Here is a 16,548-nt window from a genome sequence, read left to right as displayed (position 1 = left end):
GGACAAGTTTTTAAATTCTCTGTTATATCAAAGGCGGTTGGATTTATGATCTATCGCTTAAGATCTTTTCAATGCCCCAGTTTTTCATGTCATTTTCACCTTTGGGGATTTGGTGGACCATCATGGATTAGAGAATACAATCTATGGCTTTACGAGCTAGAGCACGAATGGACTATGGTCTCTAGATCCCCTCCAGGTCATCTTACCGGTGCAAATTCTGTTCCCATCGGCGCACGGCGACCACCCAACCCATCATCATGCTCCACTCCGGCTGCCATCAACAATACCCCGTCATCATCGGATCACGAGCCAACAGCGAGCGGGATTATCTCCATTCAAAATTCTATCCCTAGAGACCCAACTTCGAGGCCTCCCGAAACATCACAGCCCACCACCACCCCTCTTTTGACTGGAGCCCAGCCCACTTCCATCACCAACCCTCAACCCAATCAAGCCCACCCCACCGAACATGGCCCACCTGGCCATCAACAGACTCCTCTTTTATCTTTCTATGGTAAATGCTTATCATCTGGACACCTACGTATCGACTGCAAAAATCAGTTTAGATGTCGATCTTGTTTTCATTACGGGCATATATCCCGTTTCTGTTTATTATCCAAAAGCAAAACCCTTGTCTATCGGGTCAAATCCCACCAAACTCCCCCTCGCCCTCCCACACTCGTACCCGATAACCCTCACGACGACTCGTCTCCCCAAAACCCCACCCCTCCCCCTCTATTCGACCGTCCGGCCTACCAAACCCCCTGTTCTCCATTACATCCCTGCTCTGCTCCGTCGTGCTTCTCCATTGTCGCCCCAACTTCCTCTGCCACCATGGCCACCTACCCATGCGACCCCCTCCCTCTCCTTCCCCCGGGCGATGCCATCATGGAAGCCCATGGAAACCGCCATCGTCGATCCTTTCACTACTTGGCGGAGAAGCTCTGGTCCAATCTTGGCCATCATCTCCCTCGCCCGCCTCCGGATCCCAACCAGTTCGACACGGACGCCATGCTCATTCGTCACTATCTTGACCATGAGCGTGGCTTCCGCATTGCTGAAATATCAAGGTGCAGCATGGGAGCCGCTCTCGTCCGCTTCCAGCATGCCCGCGACATCGACACTGCTATCGCCAACAGTCCCTACTTCGTAGGTGACTCGACACTGCGTGTTATCCATCATGACCGAGGTATAAACTATCGAGACTGCACCTTCCCCCATGATGTTTGGATCATGATGGTCAATTACCCTCTTGAGGCATGGAGGCCTGACAAAGTCCGTGAATCTGTCAGTGAGTTTGCCAAGTTTTTAATTTGGAATAGAGATTTGTCCAATAGAGCTCGTATATTGGTCAAGATTAGAGTGCCTGACCTTTGGATATTCCTGTCAGTCATGTCATATGTGATAGCCTAGATGATTATGGCCATGGGCAGTCTTGGACTAGTGCTGTGTATATTTTGTCATCTGAACTCCTTGGTGCTATGGGTGGCGATGAAGACCCGATCCCCCCCGACGGTGTCTTGCACCCCATGCCTCATACTCCTTTTGGTGGTATATGGCATGATGCCGATTTTGTCCCCAATGAAAACCCGCATGCTGCGCTTGCAGCCCACCATGCTCCTGAAGATGATCAAGAGGACATACCCATGGTTTACACCCCGCCCCAAGACCCAAAGATTGCTCATCAGGATCAACCTCATCAACCTGCAGTTGAAGCTGCAGATGCATTTTTGCTCTGCATGACATGATGTCAAAACTATCTCCTCTGCACCTGACGTTCTTGAGATGCTCGAAGGTGTTGCTGTGGTCAGTACCCGTTTCCAATTGATCAATGTTGATGATGCCCATGGTACTGTGAAAAAATGCCTGCTGACTGTTGTTACTGAAGCCCCACCTGAACCTATGATATCCACTGTCATGATTTCTGAAGAGCTGGATCTTTCTGAAACTTCTGTTGTTGCTCTGTCACCTAGACATGAACCTGACATGTCACCTGCCATGCTAGATTTCATGGCCAGTAACCCAAATTCTCCATCTGCTGAACCAACTGCTCCTCCTGCCATCCCCTCCATACATGTGGTCAACAAAAGAAAGAAGGCCAATGCACCACTTGATGTAAATGATCTGCACCGCAGCCGACGCCTTGCTGGTCTGAGTGTGGGCTTCAAGAACGAAGCTGATGCAAACAAGGCCAAAAACATCAGCAACTGCCAGAAGAATCTCAACACTGAATTTGAGCATGAAGTTAGAGACCCAACTGCTCCTCCACCACCTGAACTGCCACTTGGAACAATCCAAGCTCTTGCAACTAAGCAGTGCATGATCCCTCCTGAGGAGGTTTCTGAAGAGAAGCTGATGGCCAAGGTGGACCATGAATGAAGATCTTAGATGCTCTATTTGGTCTTGTTACAACAAGATCAATGCTGGACTCAGATAGTGTGTTTACTTTATCTGCTTTTGGGCTATATTATCTATTTTTATTAAGAACCTGAGTTGTAAGGAGTTAGACTCCATATTATTTGTTTGTGAGTGGAACCTCATGCACTATTTATATTATGTTTCAAGTGGTCTGAATGGTTAGTGGAGTATGTACCTGATGCTTCTTAGCATTATGATTTATCAGATCACATGGCTGTCATATTTCATCACTTCCTATGATTGTTGCAATGTTTTTTTTGGATTTGATTAAGTCTATCCAAGACAATCACTTTCCTACTAATTTGATCAATGAGTAGAAACTGGAACATTCTAAATTGGAATGTTAGAGGGATAAATTCCCAGATTAGATGTGATGATATTAGAGCAAAAATTGAAGAAAGCAACTGTGGCATTATTTGTTTGCAAGAAACTAAGAGAGATTATTTTGACCAAGCTTACCTCAGAAATTTTTCACCTAGAAGATACAACCAATTTGCATATACTGCCTCTGTTGGCCTATCAGGAGGAATTATTACTATATGGAATGACAGTCTTTTTTCAGGATCTGTTGTCAGCCAAAATACATACCAAATCACTGTGAGGTTATCATGCAATCTATCTGGCAACATTTTTTACATCAGCAATATATATGGCCCCTGCCACAATGATGACAAAACTGAATTTTTTGACTGGCTGAGCACTATTGATGCCTCTCAGATGGATCATTGGATTTTAATGGATGATTTCAATCTAATAAGGAGCCCACTTGACAGAAACAGACCATGAGGAGACACCAATAATATGCTTATGTTTAACAGCTTACTCCAACAACAGGATCTTGTGGAAATACCTATCAAGGGTAGGAATTTCACCTGGTCTAACATGCAGGACTCTCCACTACTGGAAAATCTTGACTGGATTTTTACTTCTGCCAACTGGACCCTGACATTCCCAAATACTTTGGCACACCCACTTGCTAGAGTCACATCAGATCATATTCCTATTCACATTCAGATAGGCAGTGATATTCCAAAATCCTCTATATTCAGATTTGAAAATTATTGGTTTGAATTTGATGGGTTCTATGAGACTGTTATTCAATGTTGGAACAGAAATCAACAATTGACAAACTCTGCCAAGGATACTGCTGCAAGGTTCAAATGTCTCAGAATGGGTTTAAAAAATGGAGCAAAAATCTGTCAAAACTTAACACTAATATATCTGCCTATAACTATGTTCTATCTATGATTGATGGCATTGAGGATCAAAGAAATCTGAGCACTATTGAAGCAAACTTCAGAATTATTATCAAGAATCACATTGCCAAGTTATTGGAAGTAAAAAGAATTTATTGGAAATCCAGGTTTAAGATGATGAGTATACAGCTTGATGATGAAAATACTGAATTTTTTCATGCCATGGCTACCCAAAGCTATAGGAAGAATTTCATTACTTCTTTACAAGATGAAGATGGGACCCCTTTCCAAAATCATGACCACAAGGCTGCCATTATTTGGAAATCATACAAAGATAGACTGGGAAAAGCTATCAACCCCCCTATGCTATTCAATCTTGAGGAAATTATTCAGCCTAAAGATCTATCTGAGCTTGAGGCCCCTTTTTCCATGGATGAAATTGACCAAGTTATTAAAGACATCCACTCTGACAGAGCACCAGGACCTGATGGTTTTAATGGCTTATTTCTGAAGAAATGTTGGAATATCATCAAACAAGATATTTACACTATGATTTGGGATTTTTTTGAAGGAAACATTGATATTCAGAGTATTAATACTGCTTTTATTACTCTCATCCCAAAGATTACAAACCCTATTGACATGAATGATTTCAGGCCCATTTCCTTGGTCAGCCTTCCTCTCAAGATCATCACAAAGCTCATGGCCAATAGAGCTCAGAAAATCATTACCTCTATCATTCATCAGAATCAATATGGTTTCATAAAAGGGAGAAATATCCAGGACTGCTTGGGATTTGCATTTGAATACATTCATCTATGTCATCAATCTAGAAAACCTATCATCATACTCAAACTTGATTTTGAGAAAGCTTTTGACAAGATTGAATACAATGCAATTATTGCCATGTTGAAAGCTAAGGGTTTTGGTCCAAGATGGATAAATTGGGTAACCAATATACTCAATACTGCATCAACATCTGTCCTGTTAAATGGTGTTGCTGGGAAAAAAATTATATGTAAAAGAGGAGTCAGACAAGGAGATCCTCACTCTCCCCTTCTATATATCATTGCTGCTGATCTACTTCAGTCTATTATCAATGCTGCTTGGGCAAATGGTGAAATCACTCTCCCCACAAATCAGGCATATGGTCTTGACTACCCTATTATTCAATATGCAGATGATACTCTTTTGATCATGCCTGCTGATGAAGAGCAACTCGGCCATCTCAAATACTTGCTTAATCTATTCAGTATGTCCACTGGGCTATTTGTTAATTACAGCAAATCATCTATGATCCCAATAAATATGGATCAACAATCAATCAACAACCTTGCTAACTCTTTTGGTTGTAGAGTTGAAAGCCTTCCTTTCACCTATCTTGGGCTACCTATGGGCACCACCAAACCCTCTGTTCATGACCTCATCCCAGTTATATCTAAGATTGATAAGAGATTACCAGGGGTTGCCAGGTTCATGAACCATTCTGGGAGACTCACTTATGTCAACTCTGTTGTTGCTTCCATGCCTATATTTGCCATGTGCTCTCTTAAAGTCCATGTTACCATTCTGGACCATGTGGATAAATCAAGCAGAAATTTCCTTTGGTATGGAAATGAAATCAATAAAGGTGGTAAATGCCTGGCCAGCTGGGAGATGATATGCAAACCCAAACAACAAGGAGGTCTTGGGGTTTTGAATCTTAGAGAACAAAATAAAGCTCTTCTCATAAAGCACTTGTTCAAGTTCTATAACAAAGTGGATGTCCCATGGGTAAAATTAATTTGGGAAGCTCACTACCATGGGACATCCACTTTCCATTCAAGCCCACCAACAATTCCACTTACTATCAGGAGAACTAAACAATATCAGGAACTCAGATGATAAGGACACATGGACCTTCAACTGGGGTAACAATAAGAACATTACAAAGAAGATCTATGGATACCTCATGAATGGTGAAGATGCAGCTGCCACCTTTAAATGGATATGGAAATCATGTTGTCTTCCAAGAAACAAATTTTTCTGTTGGCTCATGCTAAATGACAGAATAAATACATCTTTTGATCAGAAAAAGCATGCACCTAGATTCCACTATATGTGTTCTATGCAACAATGAAGACTATGAAGACAGGACCCATCTTCTATTCACTTGTCCATTTAGTCAAGGTTTCTGGTGGAACATTGGATTTGAATGGAATTCATATATGGAGATCAACAATATGATTATTGATGCTAAACACAGATATAAAATTGACCACTTCATGGAAATCATGATTCTTGGATGCTGGAGCATATGGAACCAAAGGAATGGGATGATTTTTGAAGGGATACCTTGCTCAATAAATGATTGCAAGATTGGCTTTGTCAGATATTTCAAAATGACCATGCAGAGGGCTAAACCCACTCTAAAAGAGGGCATGTCTTCATGGATAGACAATATTTAAATTTTCAATAATTTCCTTACTTTCCTCCCTCTAGATTGTATCTACTTGGTTGTCCCCCCAACAACCACAAGATTATGTAATTTGGATACTCTCTTTATAAATGAAAATAACTCACAGTAGGGGGCTTACCCTACTGTTCTTTGGTAAAAAAAATGATGCTCTTTGGCGGCCATTCCAAGCCCAACACTCCTCAATGAGATCCTTCTGAAAATCATTATGCGTTGTCGGACGTCGAATGGCATGATAGGAGGCAACAAAACGGCCACCCTTTCAGCCCTCCACCGCACTCGCACGGGATGTCCCAAAAGCTCATAGTGAGAGTAGTCTACAGCTTGGTCACGCTCATTCTCGGTGATCATGTTGTTCATGATCACACAAGCGTGCATAATGTACCAAAGCATTTTTTGATCCCAAAATCTAGCCGGTCCTCTCACAATAGCAAATTGGGATTGCAAAATCCCAAAAGCTCTCTCCACATCTTTTCTAGCTGCCGCCTGAGCATTGTGGAAATCAAGATATTTCTCACCTTCTGATTTTTTCAACGGCTTCACAAATGTTTGCCACTTTGTGTAGATGCCATCCGCAAGATAGTAGCCGGTCATTAGCAACAAACTGCACCGGTGGCAGTTCACCATTTGCAATCTTATTCATTAGTGGTGACCGATTGACAACGTTGATGTCATTCAAAGATCCAGGCATTCCAACAAAAGCATGTCAAATCCAAGTCTCTTGATCGGCCACCGCTTCAAGGATTATAGTGAAATCCTTTTTTTGTCCGTGGAATTGGCCATGTCATGCCTTTGGACAATTCTTTCAACTCCAATGCATGCAATCTATTGAGCCAAGCATACCTGGGAACCCGCGAGCTTTGTTCATCTCCAATAACCTTGCAACGTCTTCAACATTGGGAGATCTCAAGTACTCCGGGCCAAACACTTGCACAATTCTGACTGTGAAGCACTTGACACACATGATGGCTTGACTCTCACCCATGGCCAAGTGATCATCAACTAGATCAGCGGGGATACCGTATGCCAACATACGCAAAGCGGCTGTCACCTTCTGAAAGGTGCTATACCCAAGCTCTCCGGCAACATTCCTCCTCTGCTGAAAAAAAACAGTCATAGCTCGCTAGTTTCTCTACGATGTGCCTGAACAACTCGGTGCTCATCCTAAACCGGCGACGAAAGTACGACTCGGGGTATGTGAGATTCTCCACAAAATAGTGCCTCATCAATCTGTTGTGGGCATCGATCCTATCCCTCCAAATTTTTTGCCGACCCATAACCGAACCACCGTGCTTCAGTTTTTTATTGATGTGCATAGCTAGGATCATTGCAAGATCCTCCTCCTCTTCCATATCAAATTCTTCTTCGGAAGAATCATACGACGAACTCATCTACAATGCTCAAAACTAGGCTATAGAAAATTACAAACAACATGCACCAAAATTCATGTAAAAATATGAAGTTGAAAGCAATACATACCTTGCGTGCTTTTTGTCGAACACCTTGCGGGCGCCAAGCGGCAATGGGCGGTCGGACGCTGTTTGTCGGGGGACTGCCGCGCGTGACGGGCGGCGCTGACTACAGGGAGAAGGAGGAAGCCGCGGCCGCGCGGGGAGAGATCGGGAAAGCGCCGGAACGGTCGCCGGAAGAAATGGGGTGGCGCGGGCGGCGGCGGCGGCAGCGGTTGGATGGGTAGGTGGAGTTGCGAGGGAGCGCTCGAGAGTCCAGCGCGCGGGAGCGGACGCAACAAATAAGCAGCGTGCGATGACGTTTCTGCCCGCACGCTAAATTAGATATGCCGCGCGCGTGATTTTTACGCGTCCGTTGAAGCGCCCAGAGCGGTAGCGCGCGCTAAAAGTACTACTTTTTCAGCGCGGCGCTTATATAGCGCGGTTGTTGGAGATGCTCTAACCAGGATGACACAGATGACATCGTGATGAAAGGGAGACCCAATGTGATTTAATCCTGTCCTTCTGCAATATATTCTCTCATTATTGTTACCTCTTTTGCTTATGGTCTAAGAAGAAATGAAGGGATCCTTTAGATTGAGTTTCAAGTTAGGGCTGCCTCTTCTCACTATTACACTGTCATCTTAGTCTACTTCATCTTGAGCGCAGGCATGCCCTTGCGATCTTGCATCAAGAGGATGGATCATGGTTTTCGCCTTTTCAGAAGCGCTTCGCACGACGACTGCGAGTTAATTGCACAGAAATACCACAATTGGGGTATCACATGCAAATTGGTATCACGATTGCTAATTTTTACGTATTAGTATCAACATTGCTCCAGGCCGTTGTAAATAGGTCTAATCTACGTATAAACGCGTATTGACAGTGTATCTGACCGTTGGGGCCCGTCTGTCAGGTGCCGTCGTGGCATATTTTTTTTACAGAAAACCCCTTTGCTCTATACGTAATCACATAAATACCTATTATTTTTGCAGAAAAAATGTTAGCCACCAGGCCACAGGGAAGCTTGCGTTAGATTACAGGCGGGTCGTCCTTTATATTATAGCGGACACGCTGGGCCGGCGGCCGGGCCCAGCGCGGCTCCGTGCCCTGAATTATTTATTTTTTAATCATAATATCAATACATTTTCTTGCGATTACATATTAGTATTATTAAGTGTCAAGGAAGAAACTAGAACACACGCACGGCCCAAATTTTATGTGTCTTCACTAGGACCAAGCATGCACAATTGTTGTGTATCCGCATTATATTATTCAAATACGTAACTATTAAAAAAATATGCCCAACACACAGTTTTTTTTAACTTACTCATTTATTGATTATATTTTTGTAAACGCACTACTATTAAAAAGTTGACAACATGTACTAAAAATAAAGTGTAATCACAATAAAATTTAGATGCACTAAAACTGTGCAACTTTTATTGAAAAAATCGACGTGTTTCTCGAAATGCTAGAATGATTTTATGCAATAAGTTTTTAATACATGCTGAACATTTTCTCAAATACACATTGTCAAAAAAATTCATCATGTATTAAGAAAATGTTCAACCTAAATTACAAAAATATTCATCGTATATATTAAAAAATGTTCAACCTAAATTACAAAAATGCTCAACCCAAAAGTTCAATATTTTAAAAAATGTTCACTGTTTGCAAAGTAAAGTTCATTGAGCATTAAAAAATGATCACTATATGCAGAAAAGGTGCTCAGCGTACATTAAGATAGTGTTCATGCATATTCGAAAACATGTTCATAATGTATTTGAAAACATCATGTATTGAAGTCTATCTAAAAAAATGTTTAGGAAGTATGTTAAAAACAGAAGAAAAACAAACCCAGTGAATAAAAGAAGAAAGGAAGAAAAACCTAAAAAAAAGCCAAAACCAGAAACAAAAATAAAGCATAAAAAGATAAATGAATAGTAGAGAAACCTGGGCGAACGAGCCCCAGCACGCGCGTCAGTAAAACGCGAAACGAGAAAACAATTACAGGCCTCGGTTAGCCCAACCACCGGCCCAGCGTTTGCTTATTTGTATAAAGAAAGTCCTGTCTGAGCACTAACGCGAGTAGCCCTTTGGCCTGGAGGCTAGCTCGCTCCGCCTGCATGCTGCAGGTCGCAGGTTCGAAACCAGCTAGCCCGGCTTTTAAAATGTCATTTTAAAAACTATGTCTAAATAATGTCATGATGAGATAAGAGACTTTTGAAAAGTCATTTCAAAAAAAAAGTGATGGTTTGACCACGATTTGATTTCCTAAGGCGCCACAACAAATTAGTTTTGGCTGAGTAAAAACTATGTCTAAGCGATGTCATGATGAGATAAGAGACTTTTGAAAAGTCATTTCAAAAAAAAGTGATGGTTTGACCACGATTTGATTTCCTAAGGCGCCACAACAAATTAGTTTTGGCTGAGTAAATTGCATTGATGGACCCTGCCTAAGCTAGACTGGTGAATGATGTATATAATATTGACCTAGCGTAGCGGTGGTTGTCATAACAATTACCATGGTATCAGAATAGACATAGCTGTGTATGGAGGCAAAATAGACATTTAGTCATTTTTATATAGTTTACAAAAACTAACCCATAGAAAGTTGTGTCAATATTTTTTGGCTTCAGCATCGTACGAAACATGGAAACCATTTTTTACCCGATGGGAGGGACTAAATAAAATCATAAATTGACCTCTACAGATCCCCTATTAAAACTTCTACACAGGTGATGTTTCGTTTTGTTCATGATTTATGGGCCTGTTTTAATTTTGGAAACATTTCAAAAAGATCATGTATATTTTTTTTTTAATTCCAGAATGTACTTTGAATACTGGATTTTTTAAAAAAATCATGTTTTTTTTCATGAACATCTAGTTGATATTGTGATTTTTTTTCTATGATATGCAATTTTTCTTTGAAATCATGAACAATTTATGATTTCTCAATAAAACTCACACCTTTTTGAAATTTGGTTCTTTTGAAAATCCTGAATGATGGTAAAGAATGAAAAACAAAAATAGAATTAAAAAGGTAAAAAGCAAAAAAACGAAACAGAAAACAGGCGCAACCAGCCGCACATGGGCCGGCCCATTAGCGCGTCGAGGAGGAGGAGGCACGCCATGTACATTTTTTTCTAATTCCAGACTACTGGATTATTATTTTAAAATCATGATTTTTTTATTTCATGAACATCTATTTGATATTCCGAATTTTTTCTATGATAGGCAAACAATCTTTTGAAATCATGAATATTTTATTAATTCTCAATAAAGCCCGCAGCTTTTCGATATTTTACTCTTTTAAAAATACTGAATTAATTTAAATAAGAAAAAAATAAAAACAGAAATAAGGAAATAAAAAGCAAAAAAAAAGAAAACAGGCCCACCCCAGCCAACTATGGGCCGGCCTATTAGCGCGCGCGGGTGGAAGACCTGCGTGGCAAAAAAGGAGAACAAGATGTAGGAACCAGGGATCGAACGCTGGTCTCCTGCTTGGTAGGCCGACGCCATGGCCAATGGGCTATCGATAGGCTTTTGTAATATAGGTGTATCGCCCTATAAGAACTAAACCGGCGGTGATTTTGAAATTACTTACGAATGGCATGGCGGGTAATTTATGCCAAATTCGAGGGCAATTTCTATGACGGACGACCAGAAGTACTATTTACTTTATTAGTAGGTAAAGGTAAAGATTTGTCCGAACCAAAGAAAAGTCTCTCACCGAAACATTTTTACACGCAAAAAAGTCTCTCACCGAAACATTTTTATACGCAAAAACTAGCAATCGTTGGTACTAATTTGCACATGATGCCTCAATTATGATACTTCTGTGCAATTAACTCGACTGCTCACGTTTTTCACCATGCATCGTCTTCCGTCCAGGTCATGCGCGCGATGCCGCGCACCACCTTTGCCAATGTTATTTTCAACAACATCGGTTCTGCACCAGCCACAACAACTTCATCTGCAAATTATCAGGACGTGTGTCGTGACTCGATCTTGTATTTTAATCATGGTTGCTCCTTACGTGATATTGTTATAGTACATGCTGCTCAAAATACACCGTGAAGAACAATGAGCTGAGGAAAAGAAAATGACGAAACTCCATATGCGTACATGAAGTTGCGAAGCAGAGCTTCGCCCCTGCAGGATCTATGTATGGCAACAACCGTACGGTACTGCCTGTCACTGAATTCGCCCACCTTGAGGACCTCCGCCGTCCTGCATCAATGGCGGAACTGGTGGCCTCATTTCTCCAGGTGACCAACTGCCGTCCCGCTTCAGCTGCACCAATGGCAACTCCTCGCCTCGACGCGGCGAGTTGTCGGCCAGTGGAACAGAGGGAGTGCCAGCGACTGCTGCGATCTCAAAGCTACCATCCTCTCTTGGCAAAGGCCGTAGGCTGTTATCAACTTGCGCTTGCACACCGCCGGAGCCTCGCGGGGTGATGCCTCCGGTCGACTCGACGTCGAGGAGAAGGTTCCCGGTCCGCACCTCCTGCGCCAGCGCGCACCCCCAGCAGAACATCCACTGCAGATAGTCGGCGACGTCGAGCGACAGTGAGGAGAAGAAGGGTAGTCTGTTCTTGCCGGCGAGCCCGAACTTACGCCGCATTCGCGCCCGCCAGAACCCGCCATAGAGCAGGCCGAGCGCGCAGAGCACCACCCCGGCGGCGCTGACCGCGTTGCTGACGGCCTTGCTCCGGATGTTCGTGGCGGCGTGGTTGAGCACCCACAGCGGCGCGAAGCAGAGGAGCGCGAACATGGCGCCGTGCACGTGCATGTTCCCGAACCCCAGCCGCTCCATGTTCCACCCGAACACGCAGAAGGTGCAGAGGCACGAGAGCCAGCACGCCGCCGGGTCGTCGCGCACGTCGAGCAGCCCGCCGGCCCACTCCCTTCCTGCGGGGTCGGTGATCACCGCCACAGCCATGCTGTCGTCGTCGCAGACTTCTTCAGGTTCTTGGTGCATGCTTTGCTCGCTTTTCCTCCCAAGTGGGCTGTAGTACATGTACAGGCCAGCGACGACGGGTGCCACGGCGCTGACCCCGGCGAGCGGGGTCATGGCGGCGTCTGGGCGGGCTGTGCTGGAGTACCCCCAGAAGAGCCCACACATGGCGTACTGCGCGAAGCAGGTGAGGTGGAGGAGCCCGACCACAACGGACAGGTGAAGCCGCTCCCGCTCCCGCTGCGCTTCACCGCCACCCGAGCCCTTCCGGCAGTAGGCCTTCCGGAGCTCCTTCTCGTCCCCCGGCCGCCACCGGAGCAGCAGTGCGGCGTGGTGGAAGAGCTCGGGGTGCTGGTAGATGGTCATGAGGGTGAAGAGCGCGTTCAGGATCTGGTTGACGATCTCGACCCACCGGTCGCGGACGGCCCTGCGCCGGAAGGCGCCGTCGAAGACGCCGAGGAGGAGGAGGCCGAGCAGGGCGAACGACAACGCGACGCAGATCGCCCACGCGAACTGCGCGAGGTGCGCCGGGTGCTTCAGCCACTGCTTGAACGCGCTCCCGATGGGCGCCGGGCGGAGCCTCCGGATAAGACGGCGCACTCGCTCTGGGCGAGTCCGCCGGTCGTCGGCCATCGGGCCGCGCGCTTCTTGCTCGACGAGGGGGTTGATGGCGGGGGCGCTGTTGCGCTCGCCGAGCTCCGCTTCCAGCTCCACCTTGGCGTGGGCCGCCGCCGTGTGGTGACCTCCAAGTGAATCCATGGGTGGACGGACTCCGTGTGCAGCAACAGAATCGGTAGGGAAACCAAACTTGTAGCAGCTGCAACTAGTACGTAACAACAAAATAGGCCGCGTGCATCTAGAAACACCATGCAGAATTCAACGGAAGTAGACAAGAAGTCAAGAAGGTCGACACAGAAGAAGAATCTCACGCGGTGTGATGGTATCTTGGTCAAGAAAAGCGCATAGCATACCATAACGATAAGAACTTTGAAAGTCCTCACTGATTGGAAGGATTTTCGAAAGAATTTTGTACCGTTCTAATCCTTTAATAATTTTCTTGCATGGGTTTGTTGGTTCCTAGGATTAGGGCATCACCAATGCTGACCCCAAATTTCCTCTCGTATCCATTCATGGGCAAAGGACAGGTCCGTGAACACGGATGCTGGAGCCGGCCATCCAACACTACCCGCATGCAATTCAGAGTGGATTTAAATAAACTGGATGAAATTCATAAAAATAAGATGAAATTCACTTAAATTTGAAGTAATATTTACATAAAAGGTCGATATTTCAACTATTTTAAACTGAAAACTAGAAACCTCGTAGCGTGGCCGCCCTGCCCTGCCGCACCATCATCACCGTCCGTGCCATCATCTCATCACTTCAGCGGCGGAAGGGCGCCGAGGGCCGCGACAACCTTGTCCGACAGCTACCTACCGCCTGCGGAAGAGCGGCTCCGCCTCCTGCTGCGCGGTGCGGAGGGCCGCCACGGCGAATGCCGATGGCGCCCGCAGAGCTCTGATGATGGGTTTGACCCTGCCGACATTGGGGTAGGAGTCGCTAAGCGACCACTCCTTGCCTATCTTGGTAAGCTCGCCGTTAAGGCAGCAGCGGAGCCCGACGGCTATCTCTGGGGTGGTGACGGAGCGGTCGAGCGCCCACACGGCGGCGAGGTCTGATTCGTTGTGGGTCCATTTCAGCGTTGCATCAGACTTGTCGAACGCCGAGCGGCGGACGGCATTGCGTCGGTCGTACCGCGCCTGCTGCCTCGTCACGCGCTCCTCCTCGGAGACGACGGCCCGCAAGCCCGAGGGACCACCGACACTGCCGCCTCCGAGGTAGTGGAGGATGCGGCCTCGTGCCTTCGTGATCGCGGGCGGCAGGACGACGACACGGGCCTTTTAATGCGGGCATACCGGTTGTGCGCCAACTGCGATGCGGGCTCGTCCTTGACGCAACATCCAAGATGCGGCGTACGATCTGGACTTTGCGGTTGTGCGGGTGCAACGCCAACTTCTCCTTGACACGGCGCCTGACCTGGACGGCGCGGTTGCACGGGGACGACATCGGTTCCTCCTTGGCCCGTCAGAGTGGGGACCGTAGCTCGCGCTTTGATACATCTTCGAGTATCTATAATTTTTGATTGTTTCATGCTAGCTATTATATTATCAATCTTGTATGCTTTATGTCATTTTATAAAAAAAATTGAAAACTAACCTATTAACCCAGTGCCTAATGCCAGTTGATGTTTTCTGCTTGTTTTTTTTGTTTTACAGAAAATCCATACCAAACGGAGTCCAAACACGATGAAACTTTTTGACAAATTTTTCTGGACCAAAAAAGACCCTAGAAGCTTAGGAGGGAGTCTAGAAGACAGACGAGGCGACGACAAGGCACGGGGTGCACCCTGGGGAGTAGGTACGTCCAACCCCCTTGTGGCCCCCTACTGCTTAGTGAAATGATCGATATGGTTGACTAGAGGGAGGGGGGTGAATAGGCAACTTCCAAATTTTAGTTTCTCTTAACAAATTAGGGTTAGCAACAAAAAGCTGTCTAGATGTGCAACTAGGTGAGCAACCTATATGACGGTAATAACAACAACAACAACAAGTGCAAGCAAAGGATACTACACAACAATAGCTTGCACAAAGTAAGTGTAAGAGATAACCACAAGTGGAGCCGGTGGAGACGAGGATGTGTTACCGAAGTTCCTTCCCTTTGTGGGGAAGTACGTCTTTGTTGGAGCGATGTGGAGGCACAATGGTCCCCAAAAAGCCACTAGGGACACCATATTCTCCTCATGCCCTCACACAATGCGAGATGCCGTGATTCCACTAGTGATTCCCTTGAAGGCGGCAACCGGATCTTTACAACCAAGGTTGGGGCTCTCTCCACAACCGAATTGGAGGCTCCCAGCGAACCAAGGAGCTTCACCACAATGGAATGTGGCTCCGAGGTGACCACAACCGTCTAGGGTGCTCAAACACCCAAGAGTAACAAGATCCGCAAGGGATTAGTGGGGGAATCAAATTTCTCTTAGTGGAAGTGTAGATCGTGGCCTTCTCAATGAATCCCTAGAAAATCAACAAGTTTGATTGGCTGAGAGAGATCGGGCAAAAATGAGCTTTGGAGCAACAATGGAGTTTTGGGGGGAAGAAGAGGTGAGTCTTCTTGGGGAAGAGACCCCCTTATAGTGGGGAACAATCCAACCGTTATCCCCACTCTCAGCCTGCAGCGCGCGGTACTACCGCTTGCCATAGCAGTACTGTCGCTTGGCCCACCGACTACCGCTGGGACCGCGCTCAACAGCTTACACAAGCACTGGAAGAAGGAACAGGGGAGAGAACCCTCGAGCAACACTAGTAGCGGTGGTAGGTGCGGTACTACCGCTCCTGCTGCTGAACCCGACACGAGAACAACAAGTCTCGAGTCGAGGTGGTACTAGAATGGAACTAGAGCAGAACTACCGCTTGTTGCGTTGGGCGGTACTACTGCTGATACAGCGGTACTATCGCCTGTTGCTCTCAGCGGTACTGCCGCTTCCAGCCGCTATACTACCGTTGGCTCCTCTCCAATGCCAGTTCCACGACAACGAAGGATCCTCCAAGGATGCGGGAAAGAACTGGGGATGCAAAAGAGATGTGTACGTGTTGAGTCCACCCTAACCTTTCCGATACGGCCCCCCTCTTGATAGTACGGTATCTCCTATGACTCAAGTCCACCAAAATTGAATCGAAGGAAAACTACACCGTCTTCACTTTAAAGACCGACGGGAAGAAATTGTCTCGTGCCATATGAATGAATATCTGAAATGCTCAATGCACATGATTAGTCCACAAAAGCATTGTCATCAGTCACCCAAACCACTTAGAGAGAAATATGCCCTAACAATCTCCCCCTTTTTGGTGGATTGATGACAACACAAGATTTGCATAGAGATATAACAAGAGAAAAAGCAAACCCCAGAATCTATAAAATATAGATGGGCTCCCCCTAGATGTGTGCACTTATTTAAGAATGCTTTTGGAATGCAAAGCGCACACACCAGAATCAACAGTCCCCCTATATT

General features: G+C 45.6%; 1 protein-coding gene across 1 annotated transcript; it reads right to left on the bottom strand.

Annotated features, from left to right (window-relative positions):
* Nucleotides 1-11,560: 11,560 nt before the first annotated feature.
* On the bottom strand, nucleotides 11,561-13,238 carry LOC119320995. Its single transcript, XM_037594868.1, has one exon. It carries the CDS (start codon nucleotides 13,236-13,238, stop codon nucleotides 11,718-11,720), a length of 1,521 nt encoding a protein of 506 aa, XP_037450765.1. The 3' UTR covers nucleotides 11,561-11,717.
* Between the last annotated feature and the right edge of the window lie 3,310 nt (nucleotides 13,239-16,548).

Source organism: Triticum dicoccoides, chromosome 6B (assembly GCF_002162155.2).
Source record: "Triticum dicoccoides isolate Atlit2015 ecotype Zavitan chromosome 6B, WEW_v2.0, whole genome shotgun sequence".
NCBI classification, from domain to species: domain Eukaryota; kingdom Viridiplantae; phylum Streptophyta; class Magnoliopsida; order Poales; family Poaceae; genus Triticum; species Triticum dicoccoides.
Note: the sequence above shows the minus strand (reverse complement) of the source record. Positions and strands in the feature narration are given on the sequence as shown.

Bases quoted from the DNA above. Each gene is read 5' to 3' on its own strand.
- LOC119320995 (XM_037594868.1), bottom strand. From the start codon at position 13,238: ATGGATTCACTTGGAGGTCACCACACGGCGGCGGCCCACGCCAAGGTG.